Source organism: Lagopus leucura, unplaced genomic scaffold (genome assembly GCF_019238085.1).
Source record: "Lagopus leucura isolate 7727_CA_CO unplaced genomic scaffold, USGS_WTPT01 Super-Scaffold_100036, whole genome shotgun sequence".
NCBI classification, from domain to species: domain Eukaryota; kingdom Metazoa; phylum Chordata; class Aves; order Galliformes; family Phasianidae; genus Lagopus; species Lagopus leucura.
Window position 1 is genome coordinate 320,250 of NW_024962285.1, and position 27,958 is coordinate 348,207.

Sequence of the window (27,958 nt, forward strand, 5' to 3'; positions counted from 1 at the left end):
AGCTGCGATGGACATACGAGACATGCAGGACAGGCAGACAGAGGACAAGTGGGCACGAGACACATGGACAAGAAGGACAGGTGATCACAAAGGACACACAGAGATGAAGGGCATGCAGACATGGGGACAGGTGTGCACAGAAATTTCATGGACGCAAGAGACAGGCAGACGGGGGGCATATGAGGGACAGATAGACACAAGGGAAGGAGCAGACACATGGGCATGAGAGACACAAGGGACACACAAACACTGGGGAGAGGTAGAGGAGGGGGATGTGTGGATATGACAGACAGGCAGACAGACACACAGATAAGAAGGACAGGCAGATACGGGGGACGAGCAGACAGTGGATAAACACACGGACATGGGGACATGCAGACACGTGGCACAGGCAGAAGGTACAGCACATGGGGGCTCTCCTGGAGGCAGCTCCTTAAGCACGGCACCTTGATGCGGGGCGGGCGTACGGATCCCAGCCGACATCTGATGGGGTTAACAGCTTTAAGGCAGGACCACCGCTTTAAGCGCAGCTGCCATGAAGCCTTCGCACCCCACCTCGAGCCCCACGCCGTCCCTGCATGCCCCCACTCCCCGCTCCTGGGGGAATGGAGGGAGGCAGAAAATAAAAAAAAATTTAAAAACGATTTAAAAACGCGATGAAGAAAAAAAAAATGGAAAAAGAAATAAAATAGGAGGAGTCCCCCCGACACGGGCTCCCTCCCCCCGCGCTGGGTAGGAGCCTGCGCGCCACTTCCTGCTCAGCGTTACACAGCACTTTTTCTTACTGTCACACGGTTGGGCTTTTTCTTTCTTCTTTTTTCCTTTTTTTCCCTTTCGTCCCCTCCCCCCCCGAATTTCCCCCCCCCCCCCCCCCCCCCCTTCCCGCGCCGCGCTGCGAGAGCACAAAAACTGCCCCCCTTCCCGCCCCCCCCTTCCCGCATCGTGACGCCACTCGCGCCATGGCCGAAGGTGGGCGTGGCCAAGACGCGGGGGCGAGGTATGGTAATAGGATGACCGTATGATGCATGCGCAGTGCTGCGCCTTGCGGCATTGGCTATATAAGTGCAGGGCCGGGGCGGCGGCGGCAGAGCGCTGAGGAGTCTCTGAGGCTGCGGTGCGTTGATCGGCGTGATAGCGGAGAGAGCAGAGGCGTGCCGGACGCGCGTGCGCGGGGACGAGGCCGTCAGCCGCCTTTTTGCCTTGCAGCTAAGGAGCCGCCGCCATGGTGAAGAGCGTGGGCAGCCTGGTGAGCCCGCGGGCCGGCCCGCGTCGGGCACGGTGGCCGCGCTGAGAAGCGAGGGAGCGAGGGGGGGCTTTGCGTCGAGGGCAGGGCCGGCAGCGCGTGGCTGCGCTCCTTTGTGCGAGTTCAGCCCGAGAGCCGCGATCCGTTCGCGTCTCCCGCCTCGCTGAGGGAGGGGCGGCTCCGCTTTTGCTGCAGGTGGTAGCTTGGGAAGCCGGGTCTGTAGGGCTGTGCTGGCCGCTCTGGTTAAACAGCAAACACCGACTCTTGCAGTGACCCTTGGCAGTCAGCTGATGGCCAGGCTAAGCGCAGTCCAGGGGCAGCTCGGTACGTGCGTATAGCTGAGGTCTTCTATTAACGCCGTCTCCGCTGTGCTGAGAGCAGTGAATTTCTTGCGGCGTGGGTTTGTAGCCTCCATTTTGGGGTACTGGCGGCTGCTGGGAGTCCCTGCTGCACTGGAACCCTTGCCACCTGTTTTCTCTCACCCGGCCCTTGGAAACTGAAACCTAACAGCACGTTGCTTGTCTTGTCCTCCAGCATAACGGTGCGTGCAAAGCAAGGCCCTCCGTGGGCTCAGGGAGGCACCAGCTGGATATCTGAAAGCTTTTCAGAGGCTTTTCCCCTCAGAAGTGTGAAGGAAAAAAAATGCTGATAAAGCTGTGAGATCCTCTAGTAATTGTGGCAGCGTGGACTTGTGGGGGGAGGTATCCCTTCTGTTAATAAAGATATTTCTATATGAAGCTTATTGATCCATAGTCATTGCAGAAGACTAGAAGTCAGAAAGGTCAGGCAGATCTCTTGCCACTGCTGGCTTCCTTACTTTAGGGATATTTATGTTCTCTGAGGAAAAATACCAATACAATCCACCTTCGCTGGATCTCTCAGGGATAACGCAGTTGGACCCTGTGTCTCTTCTCAAGCTGCCCACAGCAATTTTAGCTCATTCTAGGGATGACTCACAGGGTAACGCCTGGCTGCAGCTGGAGAGCAGTGCTCAGATCCAGGTCTCCAGTGGTGCATGGTTTGTGATCAGCTGGAAGTGCCATGTTCTCCCACTTTGCCCTTGTTCTGCGCTGTACTGTCCTGAGATATGTAGTCATTTGACCAGTACATCCCAGGGATGGACTTCCTCTTGCAGGATACAGCAGTTACAGGAAGTAAGAGTAAGGAAGGTGGTCTAGTTGGCTGGTGTGGGAGGTAGAATTAGTGTTAATGTCTGTTACAATGCGGACGTGTGAGAATATATGCCAAAAATCAGGGATTTGGAGGAGGGGATGAATGAGGCTCTACTAAGAACCTTATGGTTTTAAGTAACTGCTGGGAGCAGATAGCATGGACTGTTGTATGTATTAGTATTGAACTTTGCTGGAGACAGCGTTGTACTTTAGAGATTGGGATGCGGGAGTACATGCTACATTAGGACAGCAGCAGAGAAAATGTTGGAGAGAAAAAAGTTCTGTACCCACCCCTCAGACTGAGAGCAGGTGGTATGGGTTGTTGATCTCATAGGGGATAGGCTGAGTGTCTACCCATAGTGTGAGGAGGAGCTCAGCATATGAAGGCTGCATGTCTGAGGACAGCTGCATCAGGAGGTTGAGACATGTACAATGGGAAGCTGGGGTGCCAGACATATTTGGAGTTACAGCATGTTATGAAGAGTTGCCTATCTGCTGGACCTGCACCCTTTGCTTGCTCTGCCTGAGATACTTGTTTGTTTTCTAGCATGCAAATATTTCTTGCCTTCAGTGACTTATAATTCTGCTAAAACATTTGCTCTTTGAGAATGGGGGCACATAAGGAGCTCTAAAATGCAAAGCATGGTATCCAGAAATGTCTCTTGTAACAAAGCGTGACAGAGATCTCTCTGTTAACCTGAAATGTTGGTTGTTACTGGCATAGTCTGTGTAGCATTGTGTTTCCTACTGAAGTTGCACTCCAATGTACTTGGCAGAGTAAATAAAATATTTATATGATGAAGCTGTTGCTTTAGGAAACATGCTGTAGGGTAAACCATGCACATCTTGATTCTAATCATTGATTGGAAAAGGTATCAAACTGGAAAACCCTGCAGAAGTTTGTCCTCAGATTCTGTGGAGGAAAGTCCTAGAAGAAGGTGGATATCTTCCCATGAAATTGCAGATGAGAATTGAATGTTAAGGACTGTTGGAATCACTTTAAAGGTGTAACACTACTCAGTCTAGCTTACGATCTCAGCTCATGCTAACTTCCAGCTAAACCTCCGCAGTTCAATGACTGAGCACTGTGGTATTTCTTAATTGAGGCGTCAGAAGGCAGTGGTGGATGCTAGCACTGATGGAAGCAATTCACAGGAGTGCATGCATCATTATCCAAATAACTTACTTTAAGTGAAGGTGCTGTGTGAAGGCTAAGGGAAAGCTAACTTGGGGGTTAGTCTTTTGTACAGTAGGGAGGGGAAATCCTTAATATTTTCAATTCTTTTTTCTTTATAGTCCGAATTCGAGGCAGAACTGAAGTCTGCTGGTGAGAAGCTTGTAGTTGTTGATTTCTCTGCCACATGGTGTGGACCATGCAAAATGATCAAGCCATTTTTCCATGTAAGTAGCCTTTGTTCTTCACAGTGACTGTACATATGCACAAATACTTCTGTGCAACTTGCCAGTAATATGGAGCAAACCTCCTTTTGTCTGTGGGGTGGACAGTATTTTCTTGAAGGAGAAATTTTAGAAGTATATGATTGCTAACTATTGAATAAAATACTTGGATACACAGCAGGGAACTGACTGTTGCATTTTGGCTGTCCTGATGCTCTGATGCATGAATCTGTAGGGACCTAGCTGATACATTCCCTCAAGAACTGGCAACAGTGGAGTTGAAACAATGTGTGTACACTGACTCTGATTATTAAAACTGCATTCAGATAAACTGTAGTACCTTTTCTGGGGTGAGGGGGAGGCCATAATGGAAGGAAAGGCCTTTTCCTTCTGCTTAGGTGCTTCAGCAGACTCTTCCAGGGGATGGAGCTGAAAATTAATTTCTGGTCAGTAAAGTAGCTGCTTTAAGGTAACATGTCATGTCTCACAGCACCGATTTCTACAAATGCACCTTTTTAAGCATTTCCTGGAGCAGTAACTACATAACTTCATTTTTCATTCCAGAGTTTGTGTGACAAGTTTGGTGATGTGGTGTTCATTGAAATTGATGTGGATGATGCCCAGGTAAGGTCCAAGGGTAGTGCTGAGGGGGGGCAGTAGCTTGGCAGAACCACAGGAGTGGCAATGAGTGTCCTTGCATTCACTGAAACAAAATTAGATGGTTGCTAGGTGCCTATGCAGGGAAGAATGAACTTCTAGAGAAAATCAAAAGAATGAACCGCTTTAGTTATCTAATCCCTATGGCATGCATGAGGTAACTTGGGAACACTGGTGCTCTGTGTGTTGGGAGGGAGTCTCAAAGGCCTTAATCTGTTTTGATGCAATCTTCCCTAAAACTAATAGCTCACAAGTACAAGACGGTCTGATCTCACCGCTGCCCTTGGCATTGTTTCCTCTTTCATAATTTGAATCAAGTGTAATAAGATGTCTGCTCTACAGCAGTTTCAGCAATGTGGAATGAGTACTTGAACGATTTCAACCTGAAATTGTTCATTGCTGAAGTGCTTTTGAGCACTCTCCAAGCACAGTGTGGATGCAGTAAACATGTGCTCCTATTATTGTATGAATTAGATGCTGAAGGGAGGGTCTCTTAGGCTTGTTTCAGGAAGACGTTAATATTGAGCTGTCTTCGCAGGGCTGGACTAGAAGAGATGCTTTTGCTTCATTTTTAACAGTAATGACTTTGTCCAACTTCCTAATCAAAATGAAACCATGGGTTCTAAATTATGATGTCCTTCAGACATGCACAGCTGAATACTGTTTTTCTTCTCTTCCAGGATGTTGCTACACACTGTGATGTGAAGTGCATGCCAACATTCCAGTTCTACAAGAATGGAAAGAAGGTAGGCTTTTTTTTTTTTTTTATGGAGCTTATTTTCCTGGAAGAGGCAGGCTAGGCCACAGTGCCTGCTTTCTCTTAATAATGTATCTGGGTCACAGCTGGCATTGGGACACCTCTGAGAGCAATCAAATTAATCTTAGTGCCACTGCAGATGTAACATAGACCAGCTGTTAACTGATGAAGCAAGCTCTATTAATTAGACCTAGTGAACTAAGTCTTGCAAGTCAGTCTTATGGGTGGATCTTCATGAGGAATTAGTGACGTTAAGTGTACAAGACTCTTAATGTTCTGCTTTTACTGATCTCAGTTAGCATTCATTCTCTGCATTGCAGGTCATGTTCAAGCAGAGACATGACTATATGTGTAGAATTACCCTCTGACATCAGTCTCTAATCTGAATATACTCACATCTGAAACCACTGCTTGAGTGTTTTCACACAGGCTATAAAACTTATGGAGGGAGCCCATGTATGTTGCAGGACTGAACGGAGCCCCTTTGCATTGTCTGCTGTGATGGATAGATGGGATACAAGAGCAGTCTCAGTGGCAGTTTGCTCCAAGCAGTCCTCTCAGCTTGATAGGAAAGGGTCCAGAGCAATCCAATGTGGATTTCAGTTACCACTGCTAGGAGGTGACCTCCATAATCCCTTTAAACTGTAGTTTTCAGTCTTACACACCACTGAATCAGGATCAGTTCATTTTTCGCTTCTTTGTGTGTGTAGAGCTCTGAGCATGGTGGTCTGAAAGGGATTCTCAGGATGCCGGCACTGATTTTCTTTTGAATGAGGAGCAAATAACTGAATCTCTACGAAATATTTCTCATTTTGAGGCTGAAGAGATCCTAGTGGTTGTGGAAGGAAACCTGTATTTCTGCATGTTATGCATCTAGATGCTATGTAGCATTGAGTACAGCTCTTCTGAAAACTGTTCTTTTTGCAGGTGCAGGAATTCTCTGGGGCCAATAAGGAGAAGCTGGAAGAGACCATTAAAAGTCTAATCTAATCTCCAGCCACGGAGGCATCGGAGCATGTCTGGGGATCGGCTAACTCATAGCCCATAACTTTTCTACTTTAAAAAAATTCAACCATTTAACCTATCCTCTGTGGTGACTATCCTCTGATCAATGTAAATGAGTACAATAAAATGTAAATTCTTCACTTTCGGTTATTGCCTGATGGTTTGAATGAAAATGCAAGCAAGTTGCTAATGTCTCTGACATGATCTATTTTGCTATGTTAAAGGGATGCTGTCTGGATGCAAGTGCTCTTGTCAAATGCAAAAATCTAATACCAGGTTGTTGCTGAGAATGGAAAGTTAAGTATTGGAAAGGGCAGCAATAATAATTGCTGTAGAAGTCTTGACACCTTACTTGCCTGGCAGCCAGCCACTAGCCTACTATCTGAAAAGCAGCACTATGGCTTGCAGTTGAGCTGCAGGAGGGTGAGCTTGGAGCTGTAGAAAATGGGGTTGCTTGTAAGGATGAGTTCTCAAAATCCAAGCTTTGTATTAGACTTACAAAACCAGTATTAATTTCTAAAATATCTGAACGTTGCGTGAATTTGCCACAAAATTATAGAAAGGGAGGAGATGGAAGTGCTGCCTCCTTCCCTTTCAGTTTTGCTTTGCCATTGCTGTACAGTGTGGTTCTGTTAGTAGCAATATGTAGTCTCTGGGTTGGGCTGCTTTGTTCCACAGGCAGTAATCTAAAGCAGCAAAACAGTGTCTTGAGCCTGAGATGAATTTGCTTGTGTTCTTGTTTTTGCTTAACTCTGCTATTATATTATTGGATCATACTGGATACATTTTGTCTACTGAACTGGACTCTGAAGTCCTCCAGCCCTGTGTCAGGTTATCTAAATAAACATTTATCTGCCAGTTTCCTCATGCTTTTTAACTGCTGTTCCTTCTCCACCAGCTCAGAATGGTTTTCTTGCTGGCCTAGGTGTTGTCTCTTGTAAGTGTTCAATAAATAACAAAGCAGGGCTGTAGCAGCAGCTAACACCTAATGCAGTGGGTTGGAGCTAGAGCTCCAGTGAGCTTTGCTGCTTATTTTCCATCGTTGGTGGGAAAAGTGAGACAGACTTCCTGCTGTATCTGTAGGCAAAGTGGAGTGAGTCTGGTAAGCAACTCATATGTGACTCAGTTTTACACTCATATCACAAGCATATGTGACTTTCCTAGCTCATAAGGAAGGCTGGGAGACCTTCAGCAGACTGCTGTGTATTTAACCTCTATTTGAAAACAGATTTTTCCAATTCCAAGAAGCATCCACGCATTTCTCAGCTGAGGAGAAGTCATCAGGAATTTTGGATGTAAGCTCTGCTTATACAATGAGGGCATGCAAGATGTTTTCTGTACTGCTCTGACTCTTTGACTAACAGCAGTGCCATGTGTTAAATGATGATTCATAGGTAAGTGGGAAACCACTATACAAAGTGGTTCCATAGATAAACTTGTGAGGAGGAAATAATATGGTACTGGAGAAGAACATGCTATTAAGATCACCATATCTGCTAACGAGCATTGCTTTTAAGAGCAGTTCTCAGGTAGCCTGTTTATTTCCTGTGGGCAATAGTTGGAAGTGAGAGAGAGAAGAGATAGTCATCTTAAAAATCCCTGAATGGAAGTTAGGCAAAATTCAGCAAGAACTTCATCCTTAAGGAATAAGGAAGCAACCGAGATCTGCAGTATCTCTGCTGAGGTTAGGCAAGACCAGGTAGTTACATGCTAGAAAGGGGGAAAACTGCAAATTCAGATAGGAATGAGGGAAGGCATCAGGAAGGCAGCAGTATCTTGTGCTCAAATGGGTGCAAAGTAGTTCTTGCAGCAAGACTTCTGCTTCCTGTGCTGCAGTACCTTCTGTTTTTGAGAATCAGCATGCAAGCACAAGAACTTGCTTAGCCTGGCTTGAAAGCAGCTGTTCTTAAAGCCATCTCTAAGAAATATGCAGCAAAGAACTTTGTGTGTCAGGTACCCTTTCCTTTTAAAGGAAATGCCAAGTATGCCCTTCTAAATGCCTCATTTGAAGTTTGTTCTTCTCATTACAAATACTGGCAATGCCTTGCTGAGGGGTAAGGAGTCTCAGTTCCTATGGCAGCAGTGACCCTGTGGGAGGGATGTACTCCAGTTCTGGCTGGCAATTCCCTGCCAGTGAGGAGCTGGGAGGGAACTGAACCAGCGTAGCTGAGCTGGACTGGACAAAGGGATGTCCTAAAGCAGGGCACCACATTAGCACAAAGGGCTGCTGCTTCAGGTCTGGCTGGGCATTGTGGTGTTCCTGGTGGAGCAATTGCACTGTGTGTCACTTGTTCTATATACTTTGTATTCTATTATTTTCCCCTCTTGTCCTATTAATCTGTGTTGATCACAAGTTTTAACTTCCTGTTCCTGCTGTTGACAGAGGAGTGAGCACTGAGCTGCCTGCCAGGTTCAACCCTGCCACCTGAATGCAGTGGCTACAAGTAACCTTACTAAATCCTGGGATGTGGGCCCTGACATGGAATTACTAAGTAATGCTCTGGAGAGCTCAGTAGGTGTGATTTACTTGCTAAACGGCTGAGCTGTTTTTCACTTGAAAGAGTGAGACAGCAGTATTTCCGTATGCCGGAATGTTATGCTGCAGAGTTGCTCTTTCATTGGACACATTTAAGTCACTGACTGAGAAGCAGGATGTGATTTACTGTTTGCAAAAACACAACTGCTTTGATCCAGTGATCTGGGAAGATGCCTTTAAGGGGATAACAAGAGCTGGTTTCATTTCCATCACATGTGGAAGAAATTTGGTGCATGCTGAAACAACATTTGGAGGTTCCTTCTAGGAGCTAGGAAGTTATCCTTCCCTCAGGTGATGACTGCCATCAGTCATTTGGCTATAAAATGGGCTGAGATGTCTGCCTTGCTGTCAAACCAGTAGAACAAGTTCTCTGCAAACCTGTTTGTGAAACTTTCCCATCAGAGTGGATGGACAGGTCAGCAGAAAGAGAAGTAGTCCTCCAGCACAGAAATTGGAGTGTGTGGCTGAGTAAGTAGATTTAATGAGAGAGAACTTCCCATCATGAAAGGGAAGGACAAGCCACAAAGGTTGCAGTCAAGTGAGCAAGGGAACAGTGTAGGGTTATGTGGCAGGGAAGTAGCAAAACTCTGTAACCACAGCCATGGTGTTAGACTGCTGTAGTGCACTCAGGGAAGCATTGTCTTAGTAACCAGTGTGTTACTCCACATCTTCTTCTGCAATACGCAGCCTAATTTCAGCTCTGATTGACCTTCCCCTTTTCATTCCTTCCGAGACCTGGATTATGTTAGACTTGGATTTCAACCTCACAAATGATTTCAAGAAGAGCTTTTGAAATTATGCTAGCTTTAATTAGTGTTCTTTCCTCAAAATTAGCTATCTTTATAAAGGGCGACAACTTCCGTCTTTTCAAAATACGCAGTATTCAAAACCTTGCCTGGCACAACCCTCATGCTGAGTACCTTCCCAATGGTGCTGTCCATTAGTTCTGTTGCCTTTTTCCCCAGCTAGCACAAACCCTGAGCAGTAGTGGTGGGAGTAATTGCACTGAGCTTCTAAGCACCAGTTAACGTGGAGGAAGTTGTCTGCTTCCACCTCTACAGCTTGAGAACTGGGGCACAGCATCTTCTCTTTGCGAAGGTCTATTGCATGCAACTTTCAGTCACATGAGGAAGTGGCTTGAGGACTGTCTGTGAGTCCTCAGCTGGTCTATCTGAGGTCTCTGTGGAAGAGGTTGACAGCAGGCATTGCAGGCCCGGTTGTAGCAGGGATCCTGCTCTTCATCTCAAGTGACAAGTGACTGTGCCAAATGCACTTGGTGCTGAAATGCTTTCCTATATGTTTTCCTTGGCACATAGACCAAGCAGAAAGCTGTAGCAGGAAGGAGGAGAAGTCTGATGGGGTCCGGCAGGGATCTGCATTTGGGGCAGCTGCTGGCTGTCTTTGCACAGGGCTGGTAGCCAGTCACTGCTGTGCTCAGGGCTTGCTGCTGTGCAAAGACAAGCTCCCCTTGCTGTTGGCTGAGAAAGCAGCTCTGAGACATGCTCACCTCCATGAGGTGGCAGTGACCCATTCTGGTTGTACGTACGTTGATACACAGACCAGCTCTGGGAACGCCTTGTGCTTTTCCCTTGCGCGGTAGGGTGACAGCCAGTACCTCCGGGTAATGGGCTGGAGGACAAAAGGCAGCCTAGAAATCCTAGCATGTGTGATTTGCCTCTCCCTGAGAGCTGGGGTGGTGTGACAAACATGTGAAGAGTCGTTAGGTGGGTAGGGAAGCCAGGCATGAAGCAAAGAAGTTTTTTCCTGTCATCAAAATTTAAAAATCCTGAGAACATTAAAAAAAAAAAACAACAAACCAACGTGAATCTTAAGGACGCTGCTTTCTTTTCTCTTGTTGCAGCTATGCTATAAATATGTGAGGAGCACAGAAGAAGTTTTTGTAAATGTTATGGAAAGGAGCCAAAGAGCAATCCATGTCCCTCAGCATCAGCACCATACATGGGCAAACTGAGAGACCAAGAGTGACTCTTTGCCAAATCCCCTTAATTGATCAGTAAAGCTAGAATGTTAGATTTAATATATATGACAGACCTGGAAATAGGCAGGAACTTTGGAAAACTGTACGAATATTCCATTGCTAAATACATGTTGTGATTTAGCTCTGTGTGTGATTTGTGGAGAGATCCCACTCACTCATCACTGCAATAAACCAGTGCCAGCTTTCTAAACCACCGTTTGGCTTAGAGGGTTTTCTTGGTGATGATTGTCAACGTGATGATCGGCTGCAGATGTAAGAATTATCGTAGGATAGAATGCTTTAGGTTGGAGGAGACCATCTTGCTCTGATCCCCTGCTGCTGGCTGCCACCCATCAGGTCAGGCTGCCCAGGATCCCACCCATCTTGGCCTTGAGTGCCTGCAGGAATGGGGTACCCACAGCTTCTCTGGGCAGTTGTGCCAGGGCCTCACTTCCCTCTGCGTAAGAAAGTTCTTTCTAACATCCAACCATCCAGTGGCTATACAAGAAGCAATGGGCACAAACTGAAACATGGGAATCTCCACTTAAATTTATAATAATAAAAATAAAAATAACCAGAAGTAATAAGAACCAACACTTTGCTGTGAGGGTGTTCAAGCGCTTGGGCAGGTTTCTCCAAGAGGCTGTGGAGTCTCAGTCTCTGGAGATGCTCATGTCCTGACTGGCCATGTCCTTCCCATCCCACACCAGATCTGTCTTGAGGGCTCTCCTACAGCATCTCCAGAGGCGTCTGCAAGCTCTTGTGATTTCACAAGAGATTGGAGCACCCATACTTACAAACAACGGAGATCCCAAAAGCAAGAGAACTTTTTATACAATTACACTGAATCCAGTGTAGAAAACATGTAAACGTAGCTTTAGTCTATCAAAATACATCTAGCAGAGAAATAACTGGAGGGTGGATGCAGGGGTGACATCTGGCTATGATGTAGCTGATGTCACAAAAGCAACCAGTTCAGACCAGACTTCTGTTCTGTAAGTGCTTCATTTGGTGCCAGCATGGTTCCTAGTACAAAACTGGATGCTTGAATTTTTTGGAAGAAATAGCCATGCTCTCCAGAGAGGTTCAAAAGTGGAGTAGGGTCAGGTTTGTGCATTGTGGGGTTGTTTTTTTTTTTTTTTGTGGGTAGAGCTTGCAAAATCAGCTGCAGCTCATGATGTATAAAATCTAAATACAGATAGTAAGAGGACACAACTCAGTGTTCGACAACTAACAGGCTGAAGCCAGTAATCCTAACAAAAAAAAAAAAAAACCAAACACACACACTAAACAAGTGATTTTAAAACAACACAGTATTTTAGAACTAGAAAATACTCTCAGTAGGGAAACATCAACCAACAGCAAATCTCTAGATAGCGGATACGAACCCTACTGACAAAACCCCATGCCTTGTTTACCTTTTACCACACTGTACAGCAGTTATTAATTCACAGATTTTCCTCAAAGGCCAACTGAAAACCACAGCTAGTGGAAAACCAAGCTGGTGAGGCTTTCTCCTCAGAGCCATATACACAGCCAACACCCCTCCTACAGTATTTGCTCCAAAACAACTTTCTCACATCTACCCGACTAGTTTCAAGATGTGTTTTGCTCATTCACTTGATTTAAGTCTTAAATGTTCTTTTCCTGTTGACTAATAGGTCACCAGTCCTGCCCCTGCAAAAACATTAAGGTCTCTTTTAATCCCTCTTCAGATATCAATAGTAAGAACTCAAAAATCAACTCAGCATTCCTCCATAGCAGCGTTTATTCTTTACCCAGCAATGGATCACCATCAACTTCAATATCTTTCTGCAACCTGTAGCTAGTAACAGGTTCTCATTCAACTTTTTCCAATGTCTAAGATGTGTATTATTGGCAAACTGCGCACCTTCTTCACTCAGCACCAGGTGGGACCTTGACAGCAGTACAACAGACAGGGCCAGCTTAGTGATACCATCTTCCAAGAAGGCTGGGCTGGAAATCATGACAAGATCAGACCTACGCTACTTAAGGAAATGTGAGACCTAATCAGACAACTCATATTGTAGTAGGAGGCTAAAATATTTCCAAGATCATGTGTTATTGCAAGAAAGTGAAAAAAAGGTTATTCCACAAACAGAAATGCAATGCAAGTGAAGTATCCATCAACAGATTTATTTTCTTTCCATTATCTCAGCATAACTGATACCTACATTCCTTGATTAAATTAAAAAAAAAAAAAAAAAAAAGAAGAAGAAAAAAATACAGCTATGTGAGGAAACTTGGAATCCCCATACACTGTTAGCTTGATCTTTGCTCACTAACACTGGTTACAAAATTAAATTCCCTCTTGCACAGTTCTGGACAAAATCAATAGATAAACATTAGTCACTGGGTGTGCCATCTACTGGGAAAGCTTTCAGAATTGCCTCTTGCATTTTCATAAGTGAACTTAGGTTTGTTTCAAAGTACAGTTAAACCAGTTTCAGTACTGGTGAGGTTCAAATATTTTAAAGCTTTTTTGCATAGCTGGTTAAAGCAATCTCAAGTTCTTCAAAGCCACGGGCACATACCTACAGTTATTAGGCCAATAGTAAGAGAAATTATCCCCAGGCGTTCAGCAAAAACACAGAAATAAACCTTTTTAACATTGAGTTTACAAATTATACAAACAGAATCACATTCTCCTGTGCTTGTATCCCAGGAAGAAGTGACCTTCAGACTTTTACAATAGCTTTTCCAAGATTTTCTCCCTTTAGCATTCCAATGAAAGCTGCTGGCATGTTCTCGAATCTTTCAGTGACTTGTTCGTGGTACTTCAGTTTTCCCTGTCAAGAAGAGGAGAATATTCCCAGTCTTCATTTGCCAGTTGCCTCACTTTCACAATCATCAAGATACTAAGTTGCACATATGTTACATCTGAAACGCTGGTACACCAGCGTACCTTTGCAAAACTAAGTTTGTATGCAGCAATTCCATGAGAAGACCCACTTTCAGGGAGATTCACCCCTTGGAGTGAAATAGGGAACAAAAACACTGCAGAGAAAAACTCATCAGGACACACTGAGCGCTACCCAGTCCTCAAAGAGCAGGTAGATCATTTAAATTCAGCTTATATTTAGAAAAAGAAAAGAAGCTCTTCACTGTCAGGTAATGGTTTAGAATGACTCTGAAATTTTAAGTTAAGAGCACAAGCTATTACCACAAATCTCAACAAAGCAGAAGGCGTCAAGCATATTATAAATGGTTTGTGTGTTTCCCAGAAGGCTCAAAGATCATGCCATCTCTTCACCAGCTAAGACAAGGGGCAACTCCCCTAGCAAAGACAGAAACTATGATGGGAGCACTCATTACAGAAGATTACCCCTTTCCCTCTTACCTCCAGGACCCATTTGAGCAGTGCCTTCACACCCTCCTCCCGGCGGTTATACCAGCTGTACACAATAAACCCTTTCATGCTAAGTTCATTGAAGATCATTGGAAACTGGATATAAGATCCTGGTAAAGAAAGGAAATAGCTCTTATTAAAATAAAGCCCAATGCATAGAGAGGTTTTAGCCAGTAAAAGACACTGAGATATGTTGCTCCAGGCAGAAACAAATTCTATTATTTCTGAACAGGGTAAACGACCACAGGTTCAGGGACAGGGAGCAACACAGGAAAACAAAGACCTGATCTACCTGAGGCTGAACACCCACCAGCACTGCTGAAAACAACTTCATTCAGATGTAAAGTGACCAGTGCTGGGGGGGGGCGCTTTCTGCTTAATCCTCAATGTACTGTTTTGACAGCTTGTTTGAAAGCCTGCTAAACCATCTCACTAAAGCTCAAAAAAAAAAAAAAAAAAAAAAAAAAAAGAGAGAGAAAAAAGAAAAAAAAAAGAGAGAAAATAGAAAGGAGAAAAAAAAAAAGAACAGGAAAAAAATACATTTTCTTCAATAATAAAAAATTCATGATACCCACTCCCATCCCCCCCACCTGAAGAGGCCCACATTTAAAGCCATCTAGGAGTCTAAAGTCAGTAGCCATCAAAGAGAATACTGCTCCTGAAGCCTCCAGTTTCTTCCAGAAAGTAGTTTTGGAAAACTTAATGCTATTAAAAGTGAATATTAAATTCAAACATATTTACCAGCAGCTGCATCAGTAACTGAAGTCCTGCACTTATAAAATGTGGGAATAAAAACAACCCAACCACGCACAAACTAAAATGAAGCTATTTCATCTAAAAACCTCAGGGAAATCTATTCTCATAACTTGAACTATGGACTGTGTAAATGATACCATTCCACCACATTTGCTGCCTTCCACCAATCTGCATCTGCTCAGAGCCCTGGGGAATGTCATTTCAGCCAAGTATTGCCTCCATTTCTAAACACAAGTTCTCCACCTGATACGAGCATGTAGGAAGGAGAATGTCTGTGTGTACACATAAGAAGTGTGATCACAAATCAGATCCCCCAGAGTTCATCAGTTCGTTATCTGAATGTACACAAACACACAGGCAACTGGCACATTGAGAAACACAGCAAAACTTGAGCACCTTGAGCCACTATGTCTTTCACCCTGCCATCACCAAATAGTGACTAAACTTAGACACACAAAAGGAGGTCCACACCTTTCTGAGGCACAGTGTCATTGTACTGAGAGATGGCTCCACAGACTGCAATCCTTCCATATTTCTTCATGTGATTGATAGCAATACTGGCAAATTCTCCACCCACCTACAAGAACCAGACCACAAGCAGCATTAGAGAAAATCCACAGAGAAGACAGCTGGTTTGCCTCTCAGCATTTGTTTTTTTGTGTTGCTTATCAAGACAGCTGCAGAAAAAAAGACAAGAAAGGAAGAAGTATGCTGTAAGCTCTTACAGGAACTATGTCTCAGTTAGATGGAACTCAGTATCGAGTTCCTGCAATAGGCTAAGGAAATGGACAGCCTGCTCAAGATAAGGATCTTCCAGAACTCACATTGTCAAAGAAACAGTCATAGCCATCAGGAGAGGCCTTACGCAGGGTTTCATCCAAGGATGTAACTGTCTTGTAATTAAAGGCTTCATCAAAGCCTATTTTTTTCAGGTAAGCAACCTTGCTATCTGAGCCAGCACAGCCCACCACTTTACAACCCTGCAAGAAAGAAAGAGCATTTAGAAATGTTTTTCAACACAGGCTCACACTGCAAATGCAAGAGTGCTGGGTGGAAGGCTCATTTTTGAAGTCAGGTGGTTGTGAATATGAGCTCCTAAGCTCCAAAGCTTTGCTATATCCTCAGGAGCTTGTTTCATCTCAAAAACTTATTGAATGCATGTCTTCACCGTTGTTTGTGCTGCTGATCATTCATGGCCTTGTTCTTCTGTCTCCCACAATAGCCCTCCAGTGTGCAAGTCTGACCAGTTCAAGACACACACCCCTATTTTAGCAAGCTGTCCCACCACGGAGCCCACAGCACCAGCTGCAGCATTGACCAGCACTGTCTCTCCTGGCTTCATCTTGCAGACCTCAAACAGACCAAAATAAGCAGTGAGGCTGTGAAGAAAAAGAAAAATGCTCAGTGTGGAAAAAAAGAATTCAGACATGGAAGTGTGACTTGATCTCATTAAACTAAAACATCAGCACAACTAGAACAAGGTTGAGATTTATTTTATCCTTGTGGAAATACTACTAAAAAAAACAAAAAAAAACAAAAAACAACAACTATACAGCTTCTTAATTTTGCTTATGAGCCGAACATTTTAACTTGTCTTATTTTTCTGGACTGGCTGTAATTTTCTAATACATGTTACTGGGAAGCATGATGATTGATGTACAATTCCATCTTATGTGAAAACAGCTTTCCTTGTGCTCACAAGTTGGAAGGCTAAGCAACATGACCAACTGGCTCTCAAGCCCAACAAGCTTCTCTTTAATTTCTTCTAGCTTAGTGCTTCAGGCTTAAGGACTGCTATTTCACTGTACTTTGTGACAGCTGTATTGTCATTTTGGGGGCAATTCTGGCAATAGATAAAAGCAGACTAGCCCATATCCATAACTCAAGTTTGAGTCCTTCCAATCAGGTTGATTCAGACTGGACTTGATTTTTTTCCAGCCCTTCCTAGATCCTCTTCCTGACTGACCACATGAAAAGGCATGCTAACCTCCAAGCCAAATTTCCTCCAATCCAAAAAGTGGGTTAAACTTCAGGCCCTCTACAGGGCAAAAGCATCCTGAATTACAGCTTTATTTATTTATTTAAAACAAGAGTGATCAGCCAGCACCGTGGCAGAAAAAGATCAGGCAAAAAGATTTTTTTATTGCAGAGCAATATCCAGAGGATAGCTTCCTTTGGATCTTGATACTCACCCTGGCATACCAACTGTCCCAAGTGCTAGAGACTTGGGGAGTGATTCTGGCCAATTTGCAGGCAGGAGATTCAGGTCTGTCCCATCAGAAATGAAATGAGTTCTCCAGCCTCTATTAGCCACAACAAAGGTCCCTACTGCGAAAGCTGGATTCTTGCTTTCTACAATCCTGCTCAAAGGAAGAAAGAAAAAAAGAAAAAAAAAAAAAGAATACCTATGAGACAAGTCTTTTGGGGGGTTTTCCTCTTATTCCTGTTGTGCTTTGATGCAGGAGAAAGAATACTTTGTGTCAGGACATCTAGCCCATACCTTGCTGATGTTTTTCTTAAAATGGTTACTATGTCTTGTCACCATGGGAAAGCTGGGTGAGATGATGCTAGACTTAGCCTGACCCATGAAAAAACTGATGTTCTATATAGATGCCATTCCTTTTTTCATTCGTTGTTTTGGTTTTTATTTTGATTGTTTGTTTGCTTGCTTTACCAGCATCATCTGCTATGAATTCAAACTAGGCTTCTATGAGCTCCAAGGCATAAAAGAGGACACTGGGATTGAAGGATGGAAAAGTATGAAACTGAGGTACAAATATGATTTTAAGGGCATTTCCTTTCTCAGAAAACCTGCACTTAATTTAAAAGTTGAAGATCCTGGATATGGAGCCTCTTGAGACAAGAAAAAGCTCCTTAAGGAAGGCAGTATCTAATAACAGAAGTTCATACTTAGGGTATCTCTATGCCAAACGAAAATTCTGCTTTCTTAGCCCAGTGAGAAAATTGTCCTGGAAAGAAATAATTAAGCATCCTCAAAACATTGAAAATAGATTGGTTTTTTGTTCAGCTTGTTCTATTCCCCGATGTTCTTCCAGAGAAACACAAAAGTCAGAGGTCACAGATGTTCTTGGGCAGCAACATAGAGGCAGCGCAGCAGGAGCAAGCTGACAAAGGGAAACATCTATGTAGCTAAGTCATTACCACAAGGTTGGATTACGGTCATATAGCATCTGGCATTTCAGAAACAGTCACAGCTGGAACAGACATGCATAGTCTTAGGTATGCAATTACTGCATATCAGATTTTAAAACATGAAGTTGACACTTGGAGTCATGTTTAATGGTTGGCCCCTTGTGCTGCTCCTTGCAACTGTCTCTAGAAATGACAGTTTGTTGGCCTAGATGCTCTCCAAGAAGGCAGAAAAGGTTATTATAGAAAATCATAAAGAAAATTATAAACTATAAAGGAAAAAAAAATAGTACAGTATTCCAATCAATTGTATATTTGAAAAAAAGGAATGCAGATTTTGCAGTATTTGACTCGCGTCAAGAGAACACAACACAGGCTGTAAATGTCAGGACATTCCTTTGACATCTGCCACATGGATGGATACGACGAACAGGTCTTACCTTGCAACCTGTGTGCCAATCATTACATCCCCTTCCTTCATGCTCCTTTTACTGTATGGTCTGTAAAAACAGGCAGAGAGACAGCTTACTGTAAGTAATCTTCCAGAGTAAGTGATCTTCCAGACACTATACAGTATTCTGACCCAGAAATAGCACAACTAATGACTTTGAACACACTGCAAGTAGCTTGCCCTTGTAATGACATAACTGGGTATTTTCCATAGACAGTTACTGAAGCACCCCATCAGCACCAAGCTGAAGTGTCAGGAATAGGACAGCACTAGTCTTCACTGCTGGTCTACCACTACAAGAAAGCTGATACTCCAAAGAATTACCTCTGAATAAGGTCTAACAGAATTCTTCATAGCTCTGGGCAAATACCCAGTCTCCCTGAAATTGAACTGCTGTCTGTTACCAAAAACATATCAGTAATTTCCTATTTAGAATGCATATCCTCAAGTACAGGCTTGAATAGATAAGCAAAGCAGATTCTGCAGCAGGGCTGCAGCCTCCTTTGGGCTCACTGTATTCTAGCACAAAAGTCACTACAAGGGACAACAACAGGGTTCAGGAAAACTCCATGTCCACAGTGTAACTGTCCTAATGTCCTGCTGAATCTGACATGGGTCTCTGCTAATGTACACATTTTATACAAGGCAAACAAGCATCCTGGGACCCTGGCAACAAGGGATGCTACCAGTACACATTTATTAAGGTTTGAGAACACAAGTGAGTAAACATACCTCATGTAAGGATCAACACTAAGAAAAACTGATTCAAGCAGCAGCTCTGCAACAAAAGACAAAGCAAACAGCTGGGTAACAGTGGTAAAGCACAGGTTCCACAAGTCAAAAAAGTCACAAAAAAAGCTATAGGAACCCCCAATAGTTTAAAAAGTCCTATTGGCATCAGACAGGAACAAACTACCAGGAACAACTAAGGCATTCTGTAGCTTTGTCTGGATTTAGCACTATGCTCCTATAAAAGATATCTTTGGAAGAATTGCTGGAAAGCTAGCTTCTCTTCAGTCCCATTTGTCTATATCTGCCTTCTCACTTCATAGAAGATTCAACAGGCCAGACCTCCTAAACAAAGCACTTTTCTTTCACCTGTGTACATCTTCCCAGGATTCATCCAGCAGAGGGTGGTAAGAGACTTTGGTGAATGTCATATGCAACAATCACCTTGCTCCCTTGAACAGAAGAACACCTTCCCCTAGGTAGTTTAATCTGCAATAGCTGCCCACCTCCATCCAACAATGTTTTTTTTTTTTTAATGGCCAGTGCAGCAACCTAACAAATAGAAGCTAGCGATCTATTTTAACACATATTTTCCTGTCGCTCAGAGTGAGCAGGAGGAACAGTCAAGGCTGTTGTAACATCAAAAGAAAGGCCATGTTTTAAATGACTCTGTGTTCTTAAATAATTATAAATTAAAGTACTAAGTATGTATGGGTGAGTTAAGAGCCACACATGCCATAAGAATTCATAGAAGTACAGCTAAGAAGAAACCACCCTCCAAACCATTAAATTGTAAGCCTAACTAGTATTACTATTACTTTAATGAGGTTTCTTTGACATGCCGCCTAAACCAAAGTAAATCTTGTGAAGGACAAACAGTGGGATGCAGTTCAACTCAGCGTGGTGCAGATGACCATGTGAAGCCAAAACCGTAGGTTCATTCATTTGTCAGTATCTCTTGGGTTTGGCCAAGATTATTTTACTCCCAACTCTTTTCAAGATAGAAACTCACAAGTAAAACCTGTGCATTTATTATTCCTCTTTTTCTTCTCTCTTACTAGCAGGGCAAATATCACAGATAAGAAGACAAGCCCCCATCAACTCCTGCTCTAAGAACACCCAAAAAGGGGCTCAGTCCCACCTCAATTACTCTCTTGTCCCCCAGGTCTATCCTTCAGCATTCTCTCCCACTATGAAAAAAAATAACAAAGAAAACCAGAGGTTACCATCTTCTCCAGCTTCCAAAGGATTTTGTAAGATAAAGCAGATGACAACTTTACAATAATAAAGCATGTTTGCATTTTACTAGAAGTACCTCATTTGCTGCAGCCAGTGCTTTTCTCTCTTTTTAAATCATGCTAATTGTTTTCTTACAGCAGTCGGTTTTGAGGGCACACTGCTTCAGCGATTTTCTCCAGCACGCTTTATTTGCCAACACAGCTGAAAACCATGAGGCATCACTAACACGTTTTTAGTGCAGTGGGACTTTGAAAGGCCCACCAGAGTTGCCTGAAGGCTAAATACAGTTTAGCACATCCAATGTTTATTGTCAGATGTCTTTAAACACACTAAACTTGCCAAGATACACATCCTTGAGCAATTGCCCTACCCTGCCAGTTTGCCATAAGCCCTGCCAAGCCTTTTACAAACTGTGCGTGAGGAACACATGGACAGACCTACAAACGCACAGCCATTGTCTGCAGTAAGACAGCCTCCAGACAGCAAGCGATAGCACTCCACTCACCTCCATCCTTCAGGTTTGCCAGCGCCTCCTGTTTCATTTCAAAGTCGCTGGTTTGGGGGAAACCCTCAAAATGCTTCTTCATTACCCACACCTTGGCAGTCACCATCCTGCACAATAAACAGCACAAAGAGATGCTAAACGGTGCTAAGCTGCGAGCAAGGGCTGCATAGCGCCTCAGGGGACCACAAAACACAGGCATCTTGACTGCCTGATAACAACTCCTGAAGCCACCACTCTCTGACACGCACTCACGGCCGAGACCAGCGGGGTGGGAGGTCAGCCCCGCTGAGATGCGCGTCTCTCGCGGCGAAGAAACTCGGGAGGCAAAATCCACTGGTTTAAGGAAAACGAGAAGCTTATTAAAAGGTTTAAGAAAACTGGGAAAAGCCTTTTCCCGGTCAGTAACAACCCCATCAGTGGAAAGTTTCCGCGGTTGCCAAGCTCCGGGCTAAAGCATGGCATCGTATTGTCAATGGTGTTTTCCAAACAACGCACAAACAAACAAGCGGCTTGCACGTGTTTTTCCCTCGTAACCTCATTCTCGTAAACGAGCAGGAAGAAGTTCATACTTAGAACGGGCGGTGATGGAAAGCTCCGTCTTCTGCTGTCAATACTGGATCACAAGCCTCCGCCACCGATCCGGCCTGAGCTCCCAAAATCACGACACACGTCCTAGAAAACAAAGACAAGAGTCTCTTGGAGCTTTTATCGCCAGAGCAGGCACCGCCCCTAATTGCATTTGCCCCGGAGCAAGAGCAAAGTTCAGCCCTGCCCTCCAACTCCGGGGTGTTCGTCGGCCCGAACCGGGCTCACATGACAAAGCATTCCGTATTAACGAGCGAGCAGCCTGACCCAGCGCCCCTCGAATGGGAACAAAGGTCGGGGAAAGCTTATGAGCAGCAATTACAATTACACTTGGACCGTTTTTATTATTGTTATTACCTTACTTTTGAAGCGGCTGACTGCCTCGCTCCAGTTTATAGGAGGGAAATGAGGGGGGGGGGAGGCGGAGGCAGAAGCAGCAGCGTGGCCGGCCTTGGGCAGCAAGCAGGTAGACGGGGAAGTCGCGGAGCCAGTCCTTGAAGCAGCAGCCGCGCTCCGGCAGCAGGCACAGGAGAGTTCGACAGCATGAAGGAGTCACCTCACGAGGAATCTGATCGTCAGGAATCCCTCTTCTTCATGAGGAATGTGCTGCCAGAAACCTCTGTTCTGCTTCATGAGGAATCTGCTGCCAGAAACCTATCCTCATGGTTTTCAGTTCCTCTTTTATCCTCCTTGTTCTCCTGCCTAGGTGACAAGGATGGGCCTTGAGCAAGAGTCATTGAGTACCCCCTGAGATGGCCATCATCCTGAGATAAGTCCACACAAAGGAGCACTTCACAGCTATTTAGCTGCAGCTCATCTCGCTCTCATTGCCCCTGGCCTTGTCCATCTGCGTCCCCCAGGCAAAGGATCTCACAACCTTTGCCCAGGACTTGCCGGGACTTGAACAAGTCCATCTGTGTCCCCAGCAAGCTTTGAGACACAGACGTTAACAGAATAATATCTTACACCACCCCGTGACTCAAAGGTTGCTTTAAAATGGGATACAGATGATCCACGATGGTGAGAAAAGGATAGCAAGCGTAAGGGTAAAGGAGGGAAGGCGGCAAGGAATCAAATATATAATATAATCATTACAAAAGATTTCTCAGGCTGGGCCCTGATGTGCTTGACTTCCCCATCAGTAGAGGAGGTTACAAACTACATAGGTGATACAACACATTTTATAAAGCACAGAACCATACAAGTAACAGACGTAAGAGTCAATAACCAATAACAAATAAATATAACAGAGATACAACATTACCACCCACAAGTACACAAAACATAGTACTTTTGCAACCAAAAGACAAAATGTAATCAAGAGGTATATTCAGTATTCTAGCATGATCAAATTTTCAATATTTCTGTCACAAAACATTAGAGTCCTTTCTGTGTTCAGTCAAGGTCCATAGGAGTATTCTGAAAAATAAAACGAGACACCGACTTGCCCTTCTTTGGGGGCTTTGTTAATATGGTTAAAAACTGAGGGAACAATCCAGCAAGTGTTAATTTTATATTCCTTTTTCATGGTGTCCTTGGCTTTCCAAGGATATTTGTTAAGGTATCCCATTACGGTTAGGGAAACCAGCCTCAGGTTAGCTGAGCCAATCGACACAGGCTGGCCCGGGAGATCAGGGTTTCCCTTTGTTGTGAGCTTTCTAATACATCCACCCCTCACCGCCCCCACCCCGCTCACTTGGGAGGGGCGGAGACATCAGTTTTCTAATGGCTTGGATAGCCGTTCAGGTTCCCTGAGAGAGGCCCTAGGACCTGGGGTTTTGCTTTCCTCAAGATTCTCGAGCTTTTGTTCTGGCCACCAGTTAACTAATTTCCCTAACCCATCTGTTATCAATCCATCCATCAAATTTCGTGGAATACCCTTTTTCCAGCCCAGAGTCCAAACTCCATTACATTTATGAAAGATATTCTGCCTACCAGTTTTTACTGGCAATGAGACCCTTCCAGACCCACTGAGCTTTGGGCTAGGTGGCCTGGGGGCAAGACTGGCTGTTGCAAGCCTTACACCTCTGGGCTCAGATTTACTGGGAAAAGAAATCACTGGCCCATATTTTCTTCCATAGTTAGTTAACTCTTGGGCTACCCCCCCGCCCGCTCCCCCCCCCCCACATCCATACTTTGCATCCTGACTGCAGATGGTTGGGGGTTATAGTTTCTTCTAACACTGCCCGGGTTATTTCTCCCTGAGACATAGCTTGTATCCTTGCTTGTAATTGTATGCCTATGGGTTTCAGTGATTCCCGAAGCCCTCTAATTAAAGGGGTCATTCTCTCAGGATCAACGGGCCTCATCGTGGGCGATTCATGATGTGGCTGCAGCTTTCTATCATACATCAGTTGGAGACAAGCAGCCTTTTGAACACTCTCTACTAATTGGTCAGTTGTTCCAGTAATGGCAAGAGGGTCTCTCCTTTCTAAAGTGTTGAGACCACCTGCCCAATAGGCAGCCCTTTGCGTTAATGACCAGGGAGCACGATTGCTACAGGTAGTTAAAAATAATCCTGGTCCCCAATAACCTTCTGCTTCCTTTTCTGTTAACTGAATCTGGTCGCCACCAGTGAGACTCACCCTCCATACATATTCTGTTTCTGATTCCTTTGGAGAGCGGCTAAAGTCCCTTTTCAATTTTGCTAGTTTGGTGGCCGAGAATGGAATTTCCTTAACATTCATTTGAGGATCTAGATCCTCGCTGTTATCAAAGGTATATTCGGTTTTTATCAAGGGACGCAATGGGGCTATTGGGGTTTCTAATTTGTCTAATCTTTCCTTTATTTATTGTAGTTCCTCCTGAGGAAAAGTTTTTTCTTGAGGCAAACTATGGGTGACAGTATCGCTAGCATCCTTACATGTTAACAGTTCCTTGAAAGCCATCTGCAACAAAGCTGAATTGCATTTCTCTCTTTCTAATTGTTCCTCGAGATTAACTATTTGATTCTGCAGAGTTTTTACCAATACTTGCGCAACTCCAACCGATTCCTGTAGTGCTTCTATGGTTTGAAGCTGCGTAAATTTATGCAATAATCTTGATGATATCACAGAATCACAGAATCATTAAGGTTGGAAAGATCCTCTAAGATGAGACCTCTGAGATCACCAAGTCCGACTATCAACGCATCATCACAGTGCCCTCTAAACAATGTTCCTCTGTGCCACATCTACATGTTTCTTGAACTCCTGGAGGGATGCTGACACCACCACTTTCACAGAATCACAGAATCACAGAATGGCCAGGGTTGGAAGGGACCTCAAGGATCATGAATCTCCAACCCCCCTGCCACATGCAGGGCCACCAACCTCCCCATTTAACGCTAGACCATGCTGCCCAGGGCCCCATCCAACCTGGCCTTGAACGCCTCCAGGGACGGGGCATCCACGGCCTCTCTGGGCAGCCTGTTCCAGCACCTCACCACTCTCTCTGTAAAGAGCTTCCCCATGACATCCAACCTAAATCTTCCCTCCCTCAACTTAAAACCATTTCCCCTTGTCCTGCAGTTATCAACCCTTTCAAAGAGTTGATCCCCCTCCTGTTTGTAGGCTCCCTGTAGGTACTGAAATGCAATAGCAATAGCAATGATGTCACCCCACAGCCTTCTTTTCTCCAGGCTGAGCAAACCCAGCTCCCTCAGCCTGTCTTTGTAGGGGAGGTGATCCAGTCCCCTGATAATCTTCGTGGCCCTTGTCTGGACCCTCTCCAACAGCTCTCTGTCTTTCTTGTACTGGGCAGGTTGTTCCAATGCATAAATATTCTTTCTGAAGAGACATTTTTCAAAATATCCAACCAGAATCTCCCCTGGCACAACTTGTCATCCCATCGCTGTTACCCCAGAGAAGAGGGTTACCCCTCTGCTGTCGTCTATCACAAGGCAACAAAATGTAACAGGATTTAGGTGGGAAGGTTCAGCCTCTACTACCATCTCACCAACATCTGCCTCTGGTTTTGCGGGACAACATCATAAAATGGGAAGCATGACTTTCAGAGTAGCTAGCTCTTGTAGCTAAGCATGTGATAGCCACTGTATTTCAGTCTTAAGACCAGTAACCACTGTACTGTGAAACTTCTTTGTTGCCAGGGGGTTTCAACAATACATTAATTCTGTGCATTTTCTTCATAATATGCTTCACAGACCATTATAGTTATTTCTGCAAAGCAGCAGCTATGCTTAAACTTTGAAAAAGGAGAGTCCATGAAACCAACAAAAAGAATCTTTAATTAATTTGTAATGAGTCTCCGAAAAAAAAACAACTAAAAAAGAAAAAAAAAAAAAAAAAAAAAAAAAAAACAAGAAAAAACCAAGTTATGCATTTTTTCCTGATATTCTTGAAAAAGAACTATTAAAACTTCTAGTGAAATTGAAATTCAAGATAACATTTATTCCGATATCCTTCAAACTCTTCTTGTCTTCCGGTCTAGCTCATCAAGTTATCAAAAAATAAAGTTTTCCATTAAACTTAATCAACCTTTTCCCTAAAATCAGACAGCTAGCAGAGAAAAGATTGGCATCAGCCTTGTGCAATAACCATCCACATAAAAAAGCAAAGATCCAGCCTGAGCGCAGATACTGCAGGTAGTGTGTGCTGTAGTAGAGCTGCAGGCAAAGTACTGTCAATCCCCAAAATCAGAACACAGAAGGAGATTCACATTTCAGTGCAAAACAGGGGAAGAAAACTTGGGAGTAGTGTAAAATTTGAGTTGCTGGCAACTAGAAAGAAAGGCCAGGAACTAAAGAATGGATGAGACTCTGAGCATTTGGCTGGAAGATGGTGGTGATACCCAAATTAAATCAGGGAATCTTCATGGTAAAGTACAGTAAAGCTCTCCTGGAAGCTAAGTCAAATAGTAAAACAAAGCTACAGTAAAGCTAATGAATTTTCTTTAAGTAACCTCAAATAATATTTGTATCTTGCATGTTACAATATGTTTTTCTAGCCTGGGTTTGCCCATGTCTAATGTTGGGTACCACACTTTTAAGAAGCATGTCAGAGATAAGTAAATTCAATGCAAATTTGGGGTTAAGCTAGCAGTCTTGCTGCATTCACAACTGATTTGCAGACATGGCCATGGTAGTTATTTCCTTTTATTTTCACTTTTAAGTAGGGATAGCTGCGCTACAGATTCAGCTGAGACAGAAATTGTCCTGTTTACAATGTCTGGTATGATGCTGTGTTTTGGTTCTAGCAGAAGAAGAATGTTGATTAGACTGTTTCTAGTTGCCTCCCAAGCAGTGTTAAACTGAGCCAAGACCATTTGCAGTGAAGAGCTAGGAGCTGGGAGGGGAATTGGGACAGCAGGCTTAAATTGGACAGAGATCTTCTATAATATGCCATATGTCATCAATCAGCAGAGAGTGGGAGTTCATCTGGCTCTTGGCTGCGCAGACATGAGCTGGGCACTTGTGGAGGAGTGGTGAGCAATTCCTTGTGCATCACTTGTCATATTCCTATACTATATGTTTTTATTCTTTTCCTTTTCTCTATCTTAGTAAACCATTCTGTCCCATGAGTTATCCTTTGTGGTTTTTTTTCAGTTTCCTCTTCCATCCCACAAGGAAGCTGGGAATCTAGGAAGCAAGTGAATGACACTGTAGTGCTAAGCCACTTGCAGGGATAAAATCTCAGCAGCTATGCTGCAAGACAAGGATATGCTAAAAAGCAAGTAGACTACCTCCCTTGAAAACACTGCTTAGGTAAATGCTGAAAAGAAAACACCAAATCACCACCACAGCAAAGTTGTTCAGGAAAACAGGATCTGATCCAGTCCCCTTTCCCAGATCCAATTTAGGCAGTTTTCTGCAGCATTTCAAAGGCATTGATATAAAAAGCTTCCTAAATATTTGAATATATATTTCTCCTCAGAAGGACTTACTGGCAGTAAATTCTTGTGAGTAGAGACTGCCAAGTCATTACGTATCAGAGGTTACCACAGCATGCCCTACATGTTACAGGACTTCCAATTACCTGGAATTGGATACGGCCTGATGTTGTAAGTGCCAACAAGTCATAGCAGATCTTGCCTGTTCTTTTTCTCTGGCTTAGCTATTACAAAGCTTTCTCAGAAAATACATTATTTGTTTTTTCTGTGTTAAAAAAAAATAAAGGGTAAAGGCAAGCCACTCCCATGCTACATTTGGCAGATATTGCACTGCAATTATCTGAGTAAGCATGACAATGCATTATAAAATAACAAAGCTTTGGCTTCACTTCTTCATGCAAAGCTGTAGAACCCCAGAAGAAGGTAAAAGGTTGAATGTGAAAAGTCATTGCATAGTAAAAAGACAACGTCACATGCACTTTGTTGTCATTCTGAGGTGTTCAGCTGCTCTGCTGAAGAAGTTTGCACAGGAATCGGTAAAGGGTAACTAAAACCTGCAGAGAAACTTCAGCTGCCCTTCACTTTTCAGAAATCAAACATA

The 27,958-nt window shown here is 43.9% G+C and overlaps 2 protein-coding genes across 2 annotated transcripts; one reads left to right on the forward strand and one right to left on the reverse strand.

Annotated features, from left to right (window-relative positions):
• The first annotated feature begins 1,078 nt into the window (after positions 1-1,078).
• TXN (thioredoxin) lies at positions 1,079-6,372 on the forward strand. The gene is made up of 5 exons (XM_042882937.1): positions 1,079-1,246; positions 3,712-3,816; positions 4,378-4,437; positions 5,151-5,216; positions 6,155-6,372. Exons 1-5 carry the CDS (start codon positions 1,223-1,225, stop codon positions 6,215-6,217), a joined length of 318 nt encoding a protein of 105 aa, XP_042738871.1. The 5' UTR covers positions 1,079-1,222; the 3' UTR covers positions 6,218-6,372.
• Positions 6,373-12,882: 6,510 nt separating this feature from the next.
• On the reverse strand, positions 12,883-21,650 carry PTGR1 (prostaglandin reductase 1). Its single transcript, XM_042882952.1, has 10 exons — positions 21,516-21,650; positions 20,947-21,053; positions 19,206-19,251; positions 18,463-18,522; positions 17,065-17,232; positions 16,134-16,251; positions 15,697-15,852; positions 15,344-15,449; positions 14,108-14,226; positions 12,883-13,556 (listed from the first exon to the last, which is right to left on the reverse strand). The coding sequence occupies exons 2-10, from the start codon at positions 21,050-21,052 to the stop codon at positions 13,446-13,448; spliced, it is 990 nt and encodes a 329-aa protein (XP_042738886.1). The 5' UTR covers position 21,053; positions 21,516-21,650; the 3' UTR covers positions 12,883-13,445.
• Positions 21,651-27,958: the final 6,308 nt, after the last annotated feature.